Source organism: Tupaia chinensis, unplaced genomic scaffold (genome assembly GCF_000334495.1).
Source record: "Tupaia chinensis unplaced genomic scaffold, TupChi_1.0 Scaffold000212_1, whole genome shotgun sequence".
Lineage (NCBI taxonomy): Eukaryota > Metazoa > Chordata > Mammalia > Scandentia > Tupaiidae > Tupaia > Tupaia belangeri.
Genome location: NW_006159687.1, coordinates 3809475 through 3832627, shown reverse-complemented (window position 1 = coordinate 3832627; position 23153 = coordinate 3809475). Strand labels below are relative to the sequence as shown.

The 23153-nt window shown below is 46.0% G+C and overlaps 1 protein-coding gene across 1 annotated transcript in view; it reads right to left on the bottom strand.

Moving 5' to 3' along the window:
• The window catches only part of YEATS2 (YEATS domain containing 2), a gene marked incomplete in the record, with an annotated part of 121038 nt that extends 98097 nt beyond the window's left edge, over window positions 1-22941 (bottom strand). Inside the window, 2 exon segments of the mRNA XM_027771423.1 lie at window positions 4226-4344; window positions 22919-22941. Coding sequence (XP_027627224.1) covers window positions 4226-4325 — 100 coding nt within the window.
• Window positions 22942-23153: the final 212 nt, after the last annotated feature.

The window sequence follows — 23153 nt, the reverse complement described above, 5'->3', positions numbered from 1 at the left end:
AGCCAGCCAGAAATACAGAAAGCAAGAAATCACCCCCCAGGAGGGATGGCCACGCCACAATCCCTTCTCCTCCGTTCTCCTCTCAGGATCTTGGGCATACACGCCCAGCGTGAGTTTCAAGCCACCGGGTCCAGGACGTGAACCGCGGTCGACTACGTGGGAGTCCAGCGACATGGCCATTACGCCAACTGCTGGCCCCACGTGCTTTCTTTTTTAGAAGTTTGTTCATTTCATGGCAGAGTCAGTCAGGTATCTTCTACCTGCGGACAGGTCTGACCGCTCTGCAATCCTCCCCTGGCGTCTGGCCCAGCCAGTATCACATGCTGTGCAGGCATGCCTACGGTGGTCATGGTGGCCCACGACCCAAACCCTGGCCTCACACGTAGCTCCAGTACCGCCGCCTGCCTCTCTGCTTCCTGATATGATGCACTAAGAAAACCACACCACTCCGATAAAATGTTCCGTCTACTCACAGGAAACACCAGATCCAAACTGAAGGGCATTCTACAACAGGAAGCCTGTACTAGTCAGACATGGAAGTCAGGAAAAAGTAAGGAGCTGGTCCGTCTGCAGTGCGCGCATTGCTAAGACGCTGTGCTCTGCAGGCTGGGGCCGTACGGGAGGTCCGGGAAACACGTCAAGGCCCGCCTCTGGGAAAAAAGAAATGGGCATAGAGTGGTGTGCACCTGACGTCCCCACGGGGGCTGGGGCAGGAGGATTGCAACCTGGCAGGAATCTGTGTTTAAAAGAAAGACAGACAAGGGAAGACTGAGGAGATGCAAGAGATTAAAGAAACACGACAGCTAAATACCCTGTGACCTGGCCCGGGTCCTGCAGCGGTGGGGTGGGACAGTGCTATAAAGGGCAACACTAGGACAACTCGTGAGACTTTATGGGCTAGCATGTGGCACGGTTGTCAGGGAGCTGGATCCCCACACGGCTGACTGTGGTCTGAGCCCTGGACCCAGCTGTGCAAAAATCATACCAGATACACGTGCCAAGTGTGCATACGTGCCCCAAATCCTGAGAGGACGGAGGAGGGACTGCAGTACGGGCATCCCTCCTGCCGGGTCACTCCTTTTCCCTCTCTCTCTCTTCAGAGACCACATGTGCCCTGTGGCATAGACTTAAACCAACCCAACCCAACCCAACTCAACCCTGAATGTAGTCTGCAGATTAGGTAAACATATTGTGATCACGCTAAAATCTGCTTTTGATAACTGCATATGGGTCATATAAAAAAAGCCCTTTTAGGAAATACACGGAAGTGTTTGCAGGTGTCTAACATCTTCCAATAGTTTCTAAAGGAAAACAACATGCTCTTTCTGCATGCATGCGTGCATGTGCATGTGAGGCAAAGAATGAGGTAAAATGTAAACAAGTGGTAAATGTGGAGAGAAATATTTGGTGACCTCTAAAAACACTGCAGCTCTGGGACCAGCAGTTGGCGTAATGGCTATGTTGCTGAACTCCCATGTAGTCGACCGCGGTTCGCGTCCTGGACCCAGTGGCTTAAACTCATGCCGGGTACGTGTGCTTGCATGTCCAAGATCCCGAGAGGAGAATAGAGGAGAAGGGATTGCGGCGTGGCCATTCCCCCCAGGGGTGATACTTGCTTTTTGTCTCTCTGTCTCTGTCTGTCTGGCGAGAGCACGCACCCTATAGCAAAAATCTCTCCAAAAAAATAAAAAATGAAAAACACTATAACTCTAAAAAGAAAGTGGAGTTAGTTGGAGGGAAGGAGGGTCTGTGACATGGAGCCGTTCACAAGAAAGCAGGTTTCCTTCTATCAAGAAGGATGTGCAAACAATTTAGCAATTTCTGATCACAGCTACCTAAAAGGAGGAGCAAAGAGAGAACTCAGAGGAGGGACAACTGCTAGCATGGTGGTTAAGGTTGCTGGATCCCATGCGGTTGACTACGTGGTTCAAGTCCCAAAATCCCAGACCTGGTGGCTTAAAGAAGCACGCTGTTGGGGCAGCAAGTGGACTCCCATGTGATTGACTATGGTTCTAGTTCCAGACCCAGCAGCTTTAAAACTCACACAGCAGATGGCGTAATGGTTATGTTGCTGGATTCTCACACAGCCAACTGCGGTTCGAGTCCTAGACCCAGAGGCTTAAAATGCACACTGGGTGTGTGTGTGTGTGTGCCCGAAATTCCAAGAGGAGAATGGAAGAGAAGAGCTTGCAACATGGCCATTTTCTGTCTCTCCAGTGAGTGCACACGCCCTATAGCAAAAATCTCTCTAAAAAAATAAATTAAATAAAAAATAAAGAAACTCACACAGGGCACATGTGCGTACATGCCCAAAATCCCGAGAGGAAGATGATGAAGGGATTGCAACAGGGCCATACCCCCTGGGGGGTGATTTCTCACTTTCTCTTTCTTTCTCTTTCCAGGAAGCGTACGTGCCCTATAGCAAAAACCCCTACCAAAAAGAGGAAAAAAACAACAGAAGACAGGCTGGGCATGTATGCACATGTACCCAAAATTCCAAAGGAGGAAGAAATGAAGAGGAGGGATTTGCACCATGACCATTCCCCAAGGAGGATACATTCTCACTTTCTCTCTTTTCTCTGGCAAGCCCATGTGCCCTCTGGCAAAAATTAAAAATAAATAAAATGATTGCTTTTTTTCCATTTTTTTTTTTAGGTTATGTCATGTGACACTCTTGAGTAATGGATGTCAGTACATTTTTATTTGGCTTGCTACTGAAAGAAAATGACATTTCCTCATACACAAAGTTATGACTGAACTGGGGGGGAGTTTTCATTTCTTGGGATTGGATTTTATGATCTTCCTTCCATGAAGACTTTTTGGGGTATGTGTGACTTGGCTGCCCAGACAGAGGAATTTCCTTCAGCACTTAAGCCACTTAAACTCGGGCCCTGGGCTCTGTGGGACTGCGACACGTGAGCCACGACTCACGCCTTCTCCACGCTCAAAGTGCTAGTTTCTGCGGACAGAAGTACACACTAACACAGTTCAGCAGCAATCTATATGCAAAATGCAAGTTTAGCAATTTTTTGAGACAGCCTAAGACATACTGAGTAATGACAGACGCTACTGATAATATCTTCAACTGATCACATATATGAGGCTGGGCAAGTGGTGTAACCCTCAGAACCACCAGAATCCCAGCACTCCTACACCACCTCAAGACACCTACTCTATTGAGAATCATGGGGAACATCTTCCTAACACAATTAAGTAATACTTTAACAATAATTTTATCTTCACCCTAAGCAAGAGTAGCCACAAAGGGAACCAGCAGTTAGCATAATGGCTATGTCACTGGACTCCCACGTAGTCAACCGCGGTTCGCGTCCTAGACCCGGTGGCTTAAACTCACGCCGGGCGCGTGTGCGTGCGTGCCCAAGATCCCGAGAGGAGGATGGAGGAGAAGGGATTGCGGCATGACCATCCCCCCTGGGGGGGGATTTCTTGCTTTCTGTCTCTATGTCTCTCTCTGTCTGTCTGGCGAGCGCACGCGCTCTATAGCAAAAATCTCTCTCAAAAAAATAAATAAATAAAATAAAATAGTAGCCACAAAACTTTAAGTTTACTGATATCATTCTTTTTAATCTTTTTTTAACTTGCTAGAGGGCAGGTGCATTGGCCAGAGAGAGACAGAGACAGAAATAGAGAGAGAGAGAAAGCATGCTGTGGGGAATGGGTCATGCTGCAATCCCTTCGCCTGCATTTTCCCCTCCTTTCAGGATTTTGGGCACTTGCAAATGTGCACCTGGTGTGTTTGTTAAGCCACCAGGTCCAGGACGCAAAACATGCACTTGGCCATGTGGGACCCAGCTGCCTTACTCCCACACCACCAGTGGCCTGAGCTCACTCTTCCTACACATACTGAAGTGATACCTAACTATTCAAGTAAAAGCCTGAGTCCATGTGCCGCCTCTAATCATCTCACGTGGTTACTCCACAGTATCACACCCGTGAGACTTTCACGCTAACAAACCACGGCTAAAACTCGCAGTCTAGCTCACTACTGACATTCACTGGCTGCCTGGTCACTTGCCTGCCACGTCTTCCACCCTGTAGGCCACGGACGGTTAATAACATCTGACGGAGCACTGAGCTAGTCACGCTCACAAACCCTTCAGATTATATACAAAAGTGGGACCCATTTCCTTTGAGTTCCCCTAACTCTCACAATAGAGGTGCCCGCCAACCAAGAAACACGCTCCCGGGGCAGGTAAGTCTCTACCTGAGTTCTCGATCGCCTTATGCTGCTTATTCGGAAGGGTCACAGAGACATCCTCATAATCAGGGTCGGTTTCTTTGATTGTTCGCTTGATTCCAGACATGATGACCTTCAGTTCTTAACTGCGAAGCAATAAAACATGGTTAGTAACACTGTGTCTTAGTACTTATAAATTTATACACATGCCAATACAAAGAGAATAAATAACTATTAAATAATATTGGCACTTCAAGATAACTACTACATCTGAGAATGCGAAACACCTAGTGAATACAATTAAGTCTGTGTATATGTGTACATGTCCCTTTTAAAGCCAAAAGCACAAGTTTAACTTTAAAAGATTACTTAAATTTCATCATAATTATCTGTTAAAAATCATAGGCCTCTCTTAAAAGAGAGGCCTATGATTTGGACTTTTCAAAAGAAGCCTGGCTTTCACCGAAGAGCCCCCATTAGCAAAGGAAAGGAACCAGACTTCGACAAGGAAAGCCCAGAGTGCCTTGGAATTTGCAACACATTAAACACATCGCAAAATATGAGCAAAGTAAAACTTTCTTAAAAATTAATTTCGAAAACTGGAAGGGGCCAGTGGTGGTACAGCACTATGAGAACCTGAGCGCCTCAGAAAGGTGGCGTCCCAGGACTTCCCTGTAGACCACAGTGTGCACACCGGGAGCACACGCACATGCACGCCTGTGACCCCAGGCTCAGGTCGGGGCGTGAAGGCCCGCTGGCAGCGCCTGTCTCTCTTTTCCTCTTGTTTCTCTCTCTTATGGAAGAAATTAATAAATGCAAATTTAAAAATAAGAAACTAAAAATATGAACAATGCAGTTAAAGGGTCATTAATTTATTACAAAAATTCTGTCTCTGGTACTTACACAGTGCCTGCTATGTAATATGTATTCAATAAATTATTGTTAGTGAACTTTAAAAACATTTTTCCTAGAGGGTGGGGTATGTGCGCTCATCAGAAAGACAGAGGAAAAGGGAAGTGAGAAAGCACCCAGCACAGGCTCGCCGCAGCCCCGCCCCCTCCTCCCTCTGCTGGGGACGCTGGGCATGCACATACACATTGTGTCTGGCATGTCTTTCAAGCCACTGGGTCCAGGACACGGAAAGCAGTCGTCCATGTGGGATCCAGCTGCCTTAACCGCCAGGCCCAGGCTGGCTGTTACTGATCTTTATCAGTACTCATAAAATGCAAGCCAAATAAACTAACAAGTCTGTATCACAGTCAACAAGTCCTAAGTGTTCAAGTCTTACGGTCCCTGACATCTTCTAGAGCTGCATGGTTCCAATACGTCAGCCATGTGGTTACTGAAAGTTAAATGAACTAAAATTAAATTAAAATGCAATTCCTTGGGCCCGGCAAGTGGTGTGGTGGTTAAGGGCACTGGACTCCCATATGGCCGACCGTGGTTCAAGACTCGGACCCAGTGTCTTGCTTTCTCACTTCCTCCTCTCTATCACTCTGTCCCTCTCTGGTCAAATTAAAATAACTAATTAAATAAATAAACTCATTTACTAGAATAAACACGTCAAATTAAAATAACTAATTAAATAAATAAATAAACTTATTTACTAGAAAAAACACTAGTAACAACAACAAAAATATATAAATTCAATTCCTTTTTCCTGATATTATTTTTTCACATTTCACAACAAGACACACGCGGCACATCTTAGCCAGCAGGAGCCAGCAGCCATCCTGGACAGGGCAGATGGGGACACTGGTGTCACCGCAAAGCCCTGTTTGATACAGCTGTTTGCAAACTGTTTCACTGAGTACTTGTCAGCACTGCCCACTATACTGGGTCACTGGAAAAGTCATGATGCATTTTTGCATAGAAAAACAGAAAAATAAGTCATGACTTTTCCAATGACCCAATAAATAAAATGTAAGCCACATATTGGATTTAAGATTTTCTGGCAGCCACATTTAAAAAAATAAAAAAGAAAGAAGGAAAAGAAAACTGGGTGAATTTTAATAATATATTTAACCTAACCAATATAGCCAAATTATCATCTCAACAATGTCATTAATAAAAAGCAAACCACCAATGAAGTTTTATGTTCTTAGGTTTTTACTAAGTCTTTAAAATTTGAGGGCCTGGGCAGGCCCCATAGTCTAGTGGGTGAAGGGAGCAGCACCCCACGAGGCCACCCACAATCCACACACTGGCCCCAGCAGCGTGGCACTCATGCCAGGTGCACGTGCAGGAACGCCCAGAATCCCAGGAGGAAAGAGAAATGGAGGAGCCGGAGTGCCGCACGACTATGCCCCGTGGGAGGAGGTGGGAGGTGCTTTCTGCCTCCCTCTCAATTTACAATGGTTGAACGTACAATTTTTCAACCTCACAATGGTCTGAAAGTGTCGGGGGTACATGTATGGTCGACTAGACTAAGTTATGATGCTCAGTAGAGTAGCTGTATTGAATGCATTTCTGACTTACAGTATTTTCAACTTAAGAAGGCTCTGGCCGTAACCTGACTGTCTGTATTTAACTCAAATGTTAAGAGAAATGGAGAGTCCCCCAGCTCAGCTCAGTGCTGTCCCCCACCTCAGGGAGAACTCTCTTGATGCAGCGGGGAGAGTTGCAGGCACTGATACCTATGCAAACCCTAAACCTGAACGAGCAGCCCCGTAACACTACACATCACCTGTGTAATACTGCCAAGGCAAAAACCGAAACCAAACAAAGAACATTCTAGGAAACCTTTGGGCAGCTGGTGGCATGGTGGTTAAGGTGGCTGCATCCCACATGGTCGACCATGCAATTCGAATCCCAGACCTGGCAACTTGAAAACCATCCTGGGCGCCTGTGCACACGTGCCCAAAATCCCAAAAGGAGACTGGAGAAAGAACTGCAGTGTGGCCATCCTCAGGAGGAGAGTTCTCACTTCCTTTCCCTCCCTTCCTCTCTCTCTCTCTCTCTCCAGCAAGTGCATGTACCTTCCAGCAAAAATGAAAAAAAAAAAAAAAAAGAAAAATCTAAAAACCACCACCACCAGCATTTATAAACATCCTGAATCTGGTCATTTCATGTCTGTTCATAACCGTTACACATATTCCATAATTTAACACAAAAATGAGCTTCTACTTTTGGAGACGCCTGGAATCCAACTACTATCTTTAAAGGGAATAAAGGGCTGGCCCTACGGCATGGTGGGACCCCGCAGGCCAGCTTGGCTGGAACACTGGCCTGGCCAGAGGCTCGTAAAACACCGCACAGGTTGCGGGCGAGCACATGCCAAAATCCGGATGGGATGGGGAAATGGAGGGAAGGTGGCCGAGGATCGCACCCCATAGGCGTGCTTTCTCTCTCTTTCATGCATGCTCACACCCTCTGGCAAATAAAGAAAAAAAGGCAAAAGAAAGCTTATGAAAAGTGAGAGTAAGGTCTTGCTTTTCTTTGGTCTGTAGTTTTAGGCAGCCTGAGGATCTTGAGCAGTTATGTAACAACATGATCCTTTAAAATAAACTATTTTTTCTTAATGCAGACAGGAATTTAAAAACACCTCTTATCCACAGATACGCCTACAGAGGTACATACACCCAACCCAGCAGACCGCCAAGCCTGTTCCGTGCCGTGCCATCTCCTCAGTGGCACCAGTCTGTACGTTTGCCAAAAGCCTTAGGGGACTGTCTGTAAAGACGAGTCCGAGGCCAGCCTTCACCTACGGTTTCAAGGGTTCATAACCTGCGTACTCTCCACCCGCCTCCCAGTAATCTCAAGAATACCAGCGGCTTCTCCACGAAGGCTGCGGATGCCTGAAGAAAACAGTATTTTGTTTTCTCCTCACTTAAGGAATAAGGCAAAACTCTTTTGACTTTGGTTCTGTAACTAGGCAACTAGAACAGGGAGGAAAAAACTTCAGAGGCGAGGGTAAGGAAGAAGTCCCCAGCGAGTTAATGCGCAGTATCAAGGTAATTCTTTTCTCCTGCAGCCCTTGACAAAAAGCTTTTCCTGTCATCCCTGAGCACACAGCTGAGATTCCAATAAGCACACTGGAGAAGCCTGAGCTCCGCCGTGAGCATTTTCAATAACTCACTCTGCTCCTGCCTAGCGAGCGCACATGCCAGCGTCACTAAGTGCGGGCGAAGGCAGCCATCTGCGGGGGCAGCGCCCCCCATGACGGAATAGGGAAGTGGAGGGGACAAATGACCCACAGACGAAGCTTGGGATTCTTGGTGTCTGACTTCGGGATTTATGAAAAGAAAATGCAAGCAGTTGTTAGACATTGTCAATTCAACCATGCAGCACAATGCCCTACTGATCCTCTTTAGGTTTTGGGTCAGCTGAAGTTTTAATGAGTGCTGAGGAGGCAGCGAGATTGTTAAAATCTGCTTACCGCTTGTAGTTTGTCTGTGAAAAAGGATTTTCTCCGTACTGAAGAACCAAAACCAAAAGCGTACTACAGTCATCCATTCCTCCAACGAAAAAAAAATTTAAAGGCTTTTGCCATAGGGCACATGCGCTCACCAGAGAGAGGGAGGGAAAGACAGAGACGTAATGAGAGAGAAAGTGAGAAAGCCCCAGTGGGGATGGTCACACTGCAGTCCCTTCTCTTGCATTCTCCTCTTGGGATTTTGGGCATGCGCACACACACATACCCAGAATGATCTTCAAGCTGCTGAGTCCAAGTCTCAAACTATGGTCAATCGTGGGAATTTGGCGCTTTAACAACCACCCACTGGCCCCCAATTAAAAAAAATTTTTTTTGGAGAGGTTTTTGCTATAGGGCATGTGCGCTTGCCAGACAGACAGAGAGACAGAAAGCGAGAAATCACCCCCCGGGGGGATGGCCACACCTCAATCCCTTCTCCTCCATTCTCCTCTTGGGATCTTGGGCATGCATACACATGCGTCTGGTGTGAGTTTAAGTCACCGAGTCCAGGACTCGAACCGTGGTCGACTACGTGGGAGTCCAGCGACATAGCCATTACGCTAAATGCTGGTCCCCCCAATTAAAAAAAAAATTTTTTTTTGAGAGGTTTTCGCTATAGGGCGCGTGCGCTCGCCAGACAGACAGAGACATAGAGACAGAAAGCGAGAAATCATCCCCCAGGGGGGATGGTCACGCCGCAATCCCTTCTCCTCCATTCTCCTCTCGGGATCTTGGGCACGCATGCACACGCGCCCGGCGTGAGATTTAAGCCACCGGGTCCAAGACGCGAACCGCGGTCGACTACGTGGGAGTCCAGCGACATAGCCATTACGCTAACTGCTGGTTCCCCCCCCCAATTAAAATTTTTGATGTCAGGCCTCTGTGGTGTGGTGGTTGGAGCAGCCCGATCCCACACAGCCGATGGCATGGATTGAGTCTCAGAACCCGGGGCTTAACACACACAGTGGGCGCAGGTGTGGGGATGACGGAGGAGACTGCAGCAGGACCGTTCTTGTCTCTCTTCGTCTCTCTCTGGTGAGCACACTGGCCCTCCAGCAAAAAAACAAAACAAAACAAAACAAAAACCACTTATCTCATCAAAACAGCCCACTATGGGGAACCGGAGGCTTAAAACTCACACCGGGCGCGTGTGCGTGCGTGCCCATGATCCCGAGAGGAGAATGGAGGAGAAGGGATTGTGGCGTGACCATCCCCCCTGGGGGGTGATTTCTCGCTTTCTGTCTCTATGTCTCTCTCTGTCTATCTGGCGAGCGCACGCGCCCTATAGCGAAAATCTCTCAAAAAAAAAACAAAAAAAACCAGCCCACTATAAAAAGCAAACATAGGGGCTGGTCAGCAGGTCAGTGGTAAAATGCCACGCTCTGTGGGGCTGACCCATAGAGGGCGAGACCTCCCCGAGTGTGCCAGACATGAGAGTCCAGACACAGAGCCAGCTGAGCTGCGGGCGGACTGCAGCGTCTGGACCTTGCTGGGCGAGCTCTCTCCTGCCGTGCACACACTCAAAGAATAAACAGAACAAATGTCAGTTTAAACGTGGAAAATAAATGTTTCCTTCCCCATCGACGACACAAAAACAAAACCTTTTGGAAGCGAATGCTAAAATTATACCCATTCAAACTGCCTAAGTGTGTGTTCTTAACAATGGTTAAAGACCCAAAACAAAAACAATATCTTTCAATGTTTTACAGTTTAAAATAAACCCTAAGATAAGAGTAATTTTAAAAAGAAAATTGTAGAGCCAGCAGGTGGCATGGTGGTTAAGGGTGCTGGACTCCCACATGGCTGACCTCGGTTCATATCCCGGACCTGGTGGCTTCCCTTCTCATGTACGTGCTCACTCGCTCTCGCTCTCTCTCTCCCTCTCCTCTGTCCCTGTCTGGCCAGATTAAAATAAACAAATAAGCAAAGTTAAATAAAATAATTATTTCAAATAAATAAATAAAAATTTAAAAGCATAAAGATTATGTATTACAATGTAGTCTCTGGAAAGTCTTCTGAAAAGGTCTTATTTCTCTCTCATGTCAGAGAAAGATCTAGAACCTCAGAATCCAGGCCTAGAACCCTACCATTCTGTTCTCCAACATCACAAGCGGTTTGGCTAATTTTTGATGACGAAGGAGCCAAACTGTAAGTAAGGCACCTGAAAAATGTCCTAGGTAACGAGATGTCTTCATAATTTCTATGACACTTAAGACATTGGAATCGCATCAAAACACTGAACTTCTGTGCCCTCTCAAGACGTTTCTCATCTGGTCTAGAAGGGTGTGGTGGGAGACCAGGAGAGGAAGGCATACTCATTTCCCTCTTTCTATGCAGACAGGCACTCCCAAAAGGCGGCTAATGACTTTTTTTTTAAGAATTATTTATTTATTCATTTATTTTTTAATTTGACCAGAGAGAGAGAGAGAGAGAAAGCACGCCACTAAGTCTGGGACTTGAACTGTGGTCAGCGATGTGGGAGTGCCCAGTGCTTTAACACCACGCCACCTACTGGTTCCCCAAGGCTGCTAATGACTCTGTACGTTCTTTGGCCCCGTCCTTTCTATATTCCTTACTTCAACCGCATTTCCTCCCTGCGTGAAAGATATCCAATGTTCCTTTGTAACTACCTGATGATAGACCTATGGCTCATTATCCTGTATTAGCCAGAGACTTTCCGAAATGCCCACCAAAATCAAAACAAGAGAAAGGACAGTGGTATAGCCAATGAACGCCGATCCAAGCGCCTGCAGGGACAGACCTCCCAACCGTCATGGTAAGCAGAAGGCAGACACAGAGCCCGTACTGAATGACTGCATCTACACAGAGTTCTAGAATAAGTGAAAGCTGGTGAAAGCGGTGAGAATACCAGTTGGGGTGCTGATGGTAAGGACTGATGGGGAGAAGGAATGAAGGATCCCCTGGAGTGACAGGACTCCTGTCGACATATACCTTAATAAGGGTAGGAATTACATAGGTACACGCAATCATCACTCATCCAATTGCACACTTAGAATCTGCATTTCCTGTACGCAAGCTATCAATTTAGAAAAGGACTATAGAAACGTGTTTATCAGGTCATTCCCTGCTTGAAATCTCATGGCTTCTCATTAACACATGAACCCACACTCCTGAACAAGACTCTACATGAACTGAGGCTTGCCTTTCTATACCTAAGATCCAGACACACTGCTTTTTCTATTTTCCTGTTCCTCAAATATACCTTAATTCTTCCTTCTGGGTTTACAGTTCCTAAGCTTATGGTTTCTCTATCTAGGGTTTTACTGGATCACGGCTCAAACATCACTTTATCAGAGAGGGCCTTCCCTGACCACTTTACAAATAGAGTTCTCCCCACTTTTTGCCTCCAAAGTTCCTGGACACACTCGGGAGCTTCCTTACATGAAGGGTTAACTAAAATACCCACCAAAATATAAATACCTATGAGGGAGCATAACCGCTCGCTTACACTTCGCTTCATGACTCTTCACAATATTTATCAATCTACCCTTTGGTATCTTCAAATGCACCATAGCTAAATGTTGAAAATAAAGGCTACGCAAAGTTATTACACACCTACAGATGCAAACAGAAAGACAGGCATGGCAACATTAATGACAGACAGAGCTCCAGGGAAACATGTCAGTACCAATATGATAAAGATTATACTCCAGGGCCAGACCCACAGCACAGCAGTTAGGGGAGCCAGATCCCACATGGTCGACTGTGGTTCAAGCCCCAGTACTGGTAGCTTAAAAACCAGGCCAGGCATGTGTGCATACATTCCCAAATCCTGACGGGATGAAGACTGGAAGAAAAAGAACTGCGGATGACCATGTCCCCTGCGGGGGGGGCTCCTCTCTCTCTGGCAAGCACACATGTCCTCCGGTAAGTAGGTAAGTAAGAAATAAATAAATAAATGACACCCCAAACAACATGCTTAACACACATGCGCACAAAAGGACGATTTAAGAAAATTAAAATCAGGAGAATCTGAACACATTTTGCTCAAAACTTTAAAAGATCAAAACAAATAAAAATACACATGATATAGGTAATGTAATTAACAAGCAGGCTTAAAAGAGTCATACAACTCTGAACCCAGTAGGAAAAAAAAATCACTTTAGAATGTCCATAAAAACTCACTGAATTTAAGCCTCATAACAGGATTTCAAGTCCCAATTATTACAAAACGTTGGATGCTGCACACATAATCTCTGATCCTAATGCAATTATATTATAAACTGAATATTATAAAAAGCAAGATACTCTTCTATAAGAGGTGAGGGAAATCATTAGGCATACAGAAGTTCTAGTGAAAGAATCAAAATGCTTATTTCAATGTCAACTTAGTTTTCCCTCTACTGATACCTGAAGATGAGTCATAGGAATGTCATCTCTCATGAATACAGACACCTGGAAATACTGAGCTGTCGGAAAAGCCATGATGCGTTCTTCTACGTAAAACTGCATCATGACTTTCCTAACAACCAAACAAATAAACCGAATTTTCGGGACTAGTGGGTGGTACAACCAAACAAATAAACCGAATTTTCGGGACCAGTGGGTGGTAAGGTGGATAAGGTTCTGGACACTCCCACATGGTCAACCATAGTTCAAGTCCTGGACCTGGTGGTCACTTGCTTCCTCTCTCTCCCTCCCTCTTTGTGTGTTTCTCTTGGGTCAAATTAAATAAATAAATAATTCTTTAAAAAAATACAGAATTTTCCCCGAAAACTAAACTTATTATACAATATAAGCAATCTGAAATAATTTATTACAGGAAAGACGCAAACCCAGGGACTCAAGCCTAGGAGGTAGACGATTCTGTTCTGATTTTCATTAGAACTAGTACTCACCCACAAAACTACCCTAATTATACCAAGCCAGGTCTCACACACAAACTTTTTTTTCTTTCTTTTTTTAGTTTTGCTATATAGAGCATGAGCATTTGTCAGAGAGGAAGAGAGGGAAAGTGAGAAATCGCCTCCCAGGAGGATGGCCGTGCCACAGTCCCTCCTCGAGTCTCCTCTTGGGATTTGGGCTCACACACAAACCTGATGTGATTTTTAAGCTGCCAGGTCCAGGACTGCAGTCGGCTAAGTGAGACGCAGTGCCTTCACCTCCACACCATCTGCTGGCCCCACAAAATCTTTGTTGTGTAAACATGATTGATTACTTGCCTTCACCTCCACACCATCTGCTGGCCCCCCAAAATCTTTGTTGTGTAAACATGATCACTACACTTCTTTAATCCAGTTGACATGGAACCAAAACCGAAACTGTTCTTTTTAGTAAAAACCAGTTTACACTGGCTCAGAATGGTGGGAAGCTGAGAGGTCTGGGCATTAGCCATTCCCAGCCTGACATGTAAAAAGCTGAGCGAAACAGGAAAGCTAGACAATTGCGCTCAGAATCGCGGTTTTGTTATTGAAACGCATTTCCACACGAACACCTGCTCTCCCATCATACAAAAGGGCTTAAGACTACAATTCACCAATAAGATTCAGCCCCAGGTCAATTCAGGTCAGTCTGTACCGACTGCAATCTTGCAAACTAGTGCGTTAAGAGTTTAGGACAGGAGTCAGCAGGCGGTGGGTGATTAAGGCACTGGATTCCCACAGGGCCAACCACGTGGTTCAAGTCCAGTCCAAAGTCCCAAAAGGAGAAGGTAGGACATGTAACCTACAGCAAACTTAAAAAAAAAAAAAAGAGTAAGGCCGTATAGTATTAGATGACGAATGAAACGCACAATTTGAAAAGTTTGAAGAAAGAGTTTAGGACATAACAGCTACCCTAAATGGCCTGTGCCACTGCTTCTGTCCATCAATACAACCGAGGAGCTGGCTTCAGTTCGGCTTCACCCCACCACTCTAATGCATACCTTTTCTGGAAGAATGGCATATGGAATATTTAAAGGATTTTTTAAAAAGTCTTTCGTTTCTCTCTAATTTCCAAGAATGAGAGGAAGTGAGTGTGAGCGCATGCGCAATCCTCCTAGCCATCAGGCCAAAACCTTACACATGCAGCACCATGCCCAGGGTGTCCAGGAGGACCATGGGTCCAAACTCAGGCTCTCCCACTCTACCACTGTACAGCCACCAGAGAACATTTAAGGGTTTTCAAAATTTTAAGGGACTTTCTTTCTTTTTTTTTTTTTTTGAGTTTTTTGCCTTAGGGTGCTTGAGCTTGCTAGAGAAAGAAGGAAACGGTGAGAGAAAGTGAGAACTCTCCCCCCAGGTGGAGAGCCACACCATAGTCCCTCTTCCTCCACTCTCTTCCTGGGATCTTGGGCATGCACCCACACGCACCCAGGATGACTTCAAGCCACCTGGTCCATGATTTTCAGCCATGTGGGAGCCCAGTGACGTAACCACTATGCCATCTGCTGGCCCCTTAAGGTACTTCCTCAAATTGACAAAACCCTCATGGTTTTCTTCAAGTCACTTTCAGAAAAAGATTATTGGAATGGTCTAAAATGACATTTCAGGCTCATGACAATTTTGCTATTTCAGTTGTGAAGACATACAATTTTCCTTTCCAGAAGCAAAAACAAAACAAAACTTGTCTCTAACTAAATCCAGGTTAAAAAAGAAGAGACAGCACCGGATGGAGCGTGTCAAACTCTTGAACACAGTCACTAAGATCTCTAAAGAGGGGCTTTTCGCTGGAGCTTTCAAACTGATACTAAATCCTGCAAGGATAAACCTCATGCTTAGTTTTTTCAATGGAACTGAGATTCCAGAAGGGAAAGAAGTACCTTAAAATACAAATTTTTTTTAGAAAACTGCTTATTTAGACCAACATGACTTAATTTAGATAATCTACTTGCCTATAAAAAAAAATCTATCAAGGGACCAGCAGTTAGCGTAATGGCTATGTTGCTGGACTCCCATGTAGCCGACCGTGGTTCAAGTCCCGGACTCAGTGGCTTAAACTCACACCGGGTGCATGTGCGTGCGTGCCCAAGATCCCGAGAGGAGAATGGAGGAGAAGGGATTGCGGCATGGCGATCCCTGCTGGGGGTGATTTCTCGCTTTTTATCTCTGTCTCTCTCTGTCTTTCTGGCAAGTGCACGCGCCCAATAAGAAAAACCTCTCCAAAAAAAAGAAAAGAAAAAAAAAAAAACTATCGAGGCCAGCAGGTGGTGTGGTGGTTAAGGGCACTGGACTCCCACATGGCCAACCGCAGTTCTAGTCCAGGACCCAGTGGCTTGCTTTCTCACGTTCTCTCTCTTATTCTGTCCCTCTCTGGTCAAATTAAAATAAATAAATGGATAAATAAAGTTAAATAAAATAATTTTTAAAAATCTATCTACTGATCAGGAACCTGCAGTTAACGTAATGGCTATGTTGCTGGACTCCCACATAGTCGACCGTGGTTCACGTCCCAATCCCGGTGGCTTAAAACTTACGCCGGGCGCGTGTGCTTACGTGCCTAAGATCCCGAAAGGAGAATGGAGAAGAGACTGCGGTGTGACCATCCCCCCTGGGGGGTGATTTCTCGCTTTCTGTGTCTCTCTCTGTCTGGCGAACGCACGTGCCCTATAGCGAAAATCTCTCCAAAAAATTAAAAAATTTAAAAAATTAAAAAAAAAATCTATCTACTGATGAAAATTTTCTACTGATGAAAATCAGATGTGCTAGGACCAGCAGTTAGCGTAATGGCTATGTCGCTGGACTCCCACATAGTTGACCGTGGTTGGAGTCCCGGACCCGGCGGCTTAAACTCATGCCGGGCGTGTGTGCGTGCGTGCCCAAGATCCTGAGAGGAGAAAGGAGGAGAAGGCATTGCGGTGTGGCCATTCCCCCTGGGGGGTGATTTCTCGCTTTCTGTCTTTTTGTCTCTGTCTGGCGAGCGCACGCGCCCTATAGCAAAACTTCTCCAAAAACAAAAGAAAAAAAAATCAGATGTGGTTGGTTATACAATTTTGTGAAAACAAACAAAAAAACACATTTTACATTTAAAAAGGGAAAATTTTACATTGTGCTTAGATCTCAATACTGCCATTAAAAAAAGGGGGGCTAGCAGGTGGTGTGGTGGTTAGGGCACTGGATTCCCACATGGCCAACCACAGTTCAAGTCCTGGACCTGGTGGCTTGCTTTCTCTCTCCTCTGGTTAAACTAAACAATAATTAATTTAATTAAATTAATAATTCTGAAAAGAGAGAGAGAGATCATGCCGGGTGCGTGCGTTTGCATGTTCAAAATCCCGAGGGGGCGGAAGAGAATGGACTGAGGCGCGGCCATGCTTCCTGGGGGAGTGGCTTCTCTCATTTCCTCCTGCGAGTACATGTGCCCTATGGCAAATACCTTAATAAAAACACCCAGCTGCTGTGGGCAGAAGTCCTCCAGCTGACTGCAGGTTCGGACCTCTGGCTTGGCCTAAGGATGTGTGAATAGTCACTGAGGATCCTGAGGAGCTAGAGGAACAGGAGGGTCTTAGCATGAGGGAGGCCCTGTCGAGTGTTTCTCACACAGGCTACCATCTAAAATATATTAAAAAAATAAAGTAGAACAGAAATCTACCTATTTAGAGATTATTCTCCCAAAATAATGTGTGTGTGTGTGTGTGTGTGTGTGTGCATGCTGTGTGTTTGTGCTGCATGTACACCTGCAGGAAGGCCAGGCAGTCACCCGAGGAATCAAGGCTCAAGAACTTCTTCAGGGAAAGGGGGTTATTAAAACTCCTTTAGTTTTAATTTTACCATGAATTATTGCAGATATTCAAAATGATATAAAATGACCAGGAAAATTACAAGGAGGTTCCTAAATATTCATAATTTCCTATTTCTTTAGTTGGACGGTAGCTAAAACCAGGCATTGTTGCTTTACTACTGTTATTTATAACATCGTATTAAATGCGCTCTTTAGGAGATATGACGTATATCACAATTTCTAAAAAATTGTTATTTAAAAATTTTTAAGTAAGGGGCCAGCAGGTGGCATGGTGGTTAAGGTGCTAGAATTCCCATATGGCGGACATGGTTCAAGTCCTGGACCGGTGGCTTGCTTTCTCATTCTCCCCTTCTCCTTCTCTCTCTCTGTCTTTATCTGGCAAAACTCATGTGGGAAAAAAAAATAAAATTTTAAAATAAATTTTAAGTAACAAAATTATGGTATACTCATATTATGAAATGAATCAGTTCTGCTATAGTGTGACATATGTGTTCCTAAAAATCGTCTCACTGTGTAAACTGCATATTAAAAAGCATAGGGCTATGGCGAAAATAGAGTTAGGGTGGGACCAGCAGTTGGCATAATGGCTATGTCGCTGGACTCCCACATAGTTGAGTCTCGGACCCGGTGGCTTAAACTCACACTGGTCATGTGTGCGTGCGTGCCCAAGATCCCGAGAGGAGAATGGAGGAGAAGGGATTGTTGCGTGGTCATTCTCCTGGGGGTTGATTTCTCGTCTTCTGTCTTTCTGGCGAGCACACGAGCCTATAGCAAAAACCTCTCAAAAAAAACAAAAAAAAGTTAGGGCAAGCTCTCAAAAACTTCAATCAGGGGCAGGCAGGTGGTGTGGTGGTTGACAGTGCTGGACTCCTACATGGCAGATCAGGGTTTGAGTCCTGGACCTGGTGGCTTCTTCTCTCTCTCTCTCTCTCTCTCTCTCTCTGCCCCTCTCTGGTCAAATTAAAATAAATAAAATAAAATAAAAACTTCACCAGTGACATAAAAAAAGTAATGAAAATAGTAGCACAATTTTACATATTAAGGCAGTTGAGAAACTGATTAAATGCTACAATAATATGAGACCTTGCTTTGAGAACGACCTGACGTTTGCTGTAGAATTGGGCACGCGACGTTACAGCTAGCAAGTTACCGTGCAGGGGTGGAAGGAGGGCTGCCTGAAATCGAGAGCCGACGCGCTGAGTGGCTCACAGCGGGCTGCCATGGCTGCAGGACGAGGTGTGTCTGTGGGGCTTGTGCGGCAGGCTGCGGTTTTCTGCATGCACCCCTTGCAGATGAAATCACAGCTAAGCAAATGTGGGGCTCGCGTTACACTCAGTTCTCAAATACAAGTAGCAACTGCACTGGAACGAATTCGTGTCTTCTTATATGGAAACCGATTATAGTGCTGTGAGACTGTCACACAGCCATTACGAAGAACGTGCGGGGGCCAGCAGGTGGCGTGGAGGTTAAGATGCTGGATCCCACACGGTCGCCTACCTGGTGTGAGTCCTGGATCGGGCGGCCTGGAAAACCACACTAGGCACGTGTACATTTGTGCTCCAAATCCCAAGAGGACACTGGGAAAGAAGGGGCTGCAGCATGGCCATCCCCCAGGGGGTTGATTTTTCAGTTTCCTTCTGTCTCTGTCTTTCTCTGGTGAGTGCCTGCACCCCACAGCAAAAACTGAAAGAATGTGCTAATATGGAAATACCCCTAAAATAAATTGTAAAGTGAAAAATGCTAACAGGTAGAAAACTGTTTATTTTTATTCCTTTTCTGTAAACTGGGAAAGGAGACAAAAGAAATAATGGTATATGCTTACAAAGACGTTTCTAGGGAGGGAGAAATACCAAAACAGTTTATTTCTGACTGCCATGCTTAAATTTTCTAACCATGCACGTGTTATTTTGGGGGAAAAGAACCAACAGGACAAACCGGGAAATGGAGCATAAATGTCTATATGACTCTTCTAGTTTTGTTCCCATTTTTCTTACATTAAAAACAACTAGACGCCATTAAGTGAGTAGGTAAGAGGGCCAGATGCCACATGGCCAAATGTTGGGATTCTTGCCCCAGGGGCATGAAAAACACACCAGGTGCCTGCCCATAACCTCCTCAAGATAGAGATGGAAGAGATTCCAGCACAGCCACACCCAGAGGGGAGTGCCGTCTCTCCCTGGCGGGCACGTACACCGTGTGGACAAACGAAAAGCCAACTACATAAAATGTGGACCAGCTAAAGCTCGTGACATATTGTTGGTGGGAATGTAAAGTGAATGGCAAGATCACTCTGAAAACAATTCGCAGTTTTCTTAAAAAGTTAAACATACCACACGTGTACCACATGACCCAGCCATTCCAGTTCTAGGCATTTACTCAAGAAAAATAAAAGGATGTGCCCCACAGACTTGTACATGAAAGTTCACAGCGGCTTACCGTAATAGTTAAAATCAAGACGCACTGGAGAACCTAAATGTCTATTAATAGGTGAAGGGATAAACAAGCTGTGATATACCCACACAGTAAAATATTCTTCAGTAATAGGAATGGGGGGCCAGCAGGTGGCATGGTGGTTAGGATGCTGGACACTCCCACATGGCTGACCACGGTTCGAGTCCTGGACCTGGTGGCTTGCTTTTTCACTTTACCTCTTTCTCACTGTGTCTCTCTCTCTGGTCGAATTAAAATAAATGAATGAATAAATAAAATTAAAAAGATAAAAATAAATGAACTACTGATACATGCGACAACATGAATTAATCTCAAAATAATGATGTGGGGAACCAGCAGTTAGCGTAATGGCTATGTCGCTGGACTCCCACATAGTCGACCGCAGTTCGCATCCCAGACCCGGTGGCTTAAAAAACTCACGCTGGGCGCGTATGCATGCGTGCCCAAGATCCCGAGAGGAGAATGGAGGAGAAGGGATTGCGGTGTGACCATCCCCCCTGGGGGGTGATTTCTCGCCTTCTGTCTCTATGTCTCTATCTGTCTGTCTGGCGAGCGCACGCGCCCTATAGCAAAAAACCTCTCCAAAAAATAATAATAATAATAATGATGTGGACTAAAAGCCACCTTTCCATATATACTGTATGATTCTATTCAAATAAAATACAAACTAGTCTGGAGTGATGAAGCACTGACTAGCAGCTTCCCTGCGGAAGAGAAGAGGACAGGGAGCAAGAGAGGTCTTCAGAGGACGTGAAGAAGCCTCTGGAGTAATAGGTGTTTATGTCTGGGACCAGCAGATGGCATAATGGCTATGTAGCTGCACTCCTACGTAGTCAAGTGTGGTTCCAGTCCCAGACCGGGCGGCTCAAACCTCACATCAGGTGTGAAAATGGAGAAGGGACTGCAGCATGGCCATACCCCCTGGGTATGGGGGGTGTGTGTGTGTTTACTATAAATGTAGTAATATACACATCTCCAAGAGACATGGAAACATATATATGTCCATGCAAGTCTGTAGTGAATAGTCTTAACAATGTTATTCTTAACAGTGAAAAGGTGAAAACAATTCAAATGTCTATCTACTGAAGAATGGATAAACAAAATGTGATGTATTTCTACAATGGAATATTAAGCAATAAGAAGGAGCGGGACCAACAGTTAGCGTAATGGCTATGCCGCTGGACTCCCACGTAGTCGACCGCGGTTCACATCCTGGACCCGGTGGCTTAAAACTCACGCTGGGCGCGTGTGTGTGCTTGCCCAAGATCCCGAGAAGAGAATGGAGGAGAAGGGATTGTAGTGGGGTCATCTCCCCTGGGGAGTGATTTCTCGCTTTCTGTCTCAGTCTAGCGAGCACACGCACCCTATAGCAAAAACCTCTCCAAAAAAAAAAAGAGCAAGAGCTAGCACCACAGTGTAATGGTTAAGTGCTGTGCATAGAACACTGGATTTGCCATAGCTAACAGTGGTTCAAATCCCAGACCCAGCAGCTTGGAAAACATGTTGGGCATGTACACATGCATACATGAGTGCCGGGAATCTCGACGGGAAGAAGCGGAGGAAAAAAAGGCCGTTGGGGCCAGCAGATGGCATAAAGGTTAGGTCGCTGGACTACCACAGACAGCGGTTTGAGTCCCAGACCCGGTGGCTTAAAACTCACATCAGGCACATATGTGTGCGTGTGCCCAAAATCCCCAAAGAAGATTGGAGAAGGGACTGCGGTGCAGCCATCCCCTGGGGGTGATCTCTCCCTTTCTGTCTCTCAGGCGAGCACACGTGCCCTACAGCAAAAAATCTCTTCAAAAAAGAAAAAGAGCGAAGGACTGTGCTGTGGCTGTGCCCCTGCTATGGGCACGTGAGCACACGCACGCGCACACGCACGCACACACGGGCACACACTCAGGAGTGCACAGCGTGCTCACTCACGGGGAGAAGCCCTGGGGGAGGCGCTGTGAGGCAATCACCTCTGTGTAAACACCTGTGCACCTGCAGACCGACGGGAGGGCCCACGGCACCCCAGGCTATACGGAACAGCCCGCTCTAATCTGGAGGAGGACCGCGGCACAGGCCACATCACTGACCAGACGCCATTCTGACTCACGGCTACGCTGACACAGGCTGGGACACGGATGAACTTCGAAAACACTGTCCCAAGTGAAAGCAGCTGGATACAGAAGCCCACAGAGCACGACTCCACTTAGGTGAGGTGTCTAGAAACAGGCGGATGCAAGGACGAAACAGTAGCGGCCAAGGGATGAGGAGGGGGGTCACTGGGACTGCCTACCCATCGGTACAGGGTTCCTTTCGTTCTTTCTTTTTTTAAACAGAGGTTTCTGCTATAGGGTGCATGCACTCACCAGAAAGACAGAGAGACAGAGAGAAAGCAAGAAATCGCCCCCCAGGGGGATGGTCACGCCGCAATCCCTTCTCCTCCATTCTCCTCTCGGGATCTTGGGCACGCACGCACACGTGCCCGGTGTGAGTTTAAGCCACCTGGTCTGGGACTTGACCCGCAGTCGACTACATGGGAGTCCAGTGACATAGCCATTATGCCAACTGCTGGTCCTCCCCCCCCTTTTTTAAATGATTAAAAAGTGCATGTGCACATGCATGGACATGAGAGAGAGAGGACCCTTAACAGGGTCTCATCGCACTGCGCTCTCTTCCCAGTCCTGGGGTCCTGGTGCCCGGGAGCTCACCAGTGTGTTCTCAGGCCAACTTGGGGACCCAAACCCATGCTTCCAGCCTGGCAGGCCACTGTGTTACCACTATGCCACAACACCAGGGCCACGAGTTTATCTCCATTAGAAATTACATCCATACTTTCAACTAAACTACCTATAAAAAAACAAAACACAGGGACCAACAGGTGACGTGGTAGTTAAGGTGCTAGACTCCCATGTGGCCGACCACAGTTCATGTTCCAGACACAGTGGCTTTGTTTCTCACTTTCCTTCTCTTTCTCTCTGGGGAGCACATGTGCCCTACAGCAAATTAAAAAATAGTAATAGACAAAAATAAGTAATTCTAAAAAAGAAACGTACCACTACTGTACCCACAACTCTGTGGACAGAACATTACAAATCACAAGCCCTCTGCATTCTTCGCCCCTCAGCTTTCTTTACTACCGGGTCCCCTCCAGAGCTCACTCTTCAGGTAAGCAGGACAATTCTTACCCAAGAAAACTAGCTCTTCTGCCTTGCAGTTTTCCAGTCATCAAGGTCTACATGCCAGGACACCACACAATTATCTTTGTTTTTCATTGCCAGAGGGCACATGCCCCTGTCAGAGAGAGAGAGAGAGAGAGAGAGGGAGGGAGGGAGGAAGTAGGCCCCAGTGGCATGGTCAAACTGCAATCCCCACTGCCCCACCTTGCTGGGAGTCTGGACATGCATGCGCACTGCCCGGCAT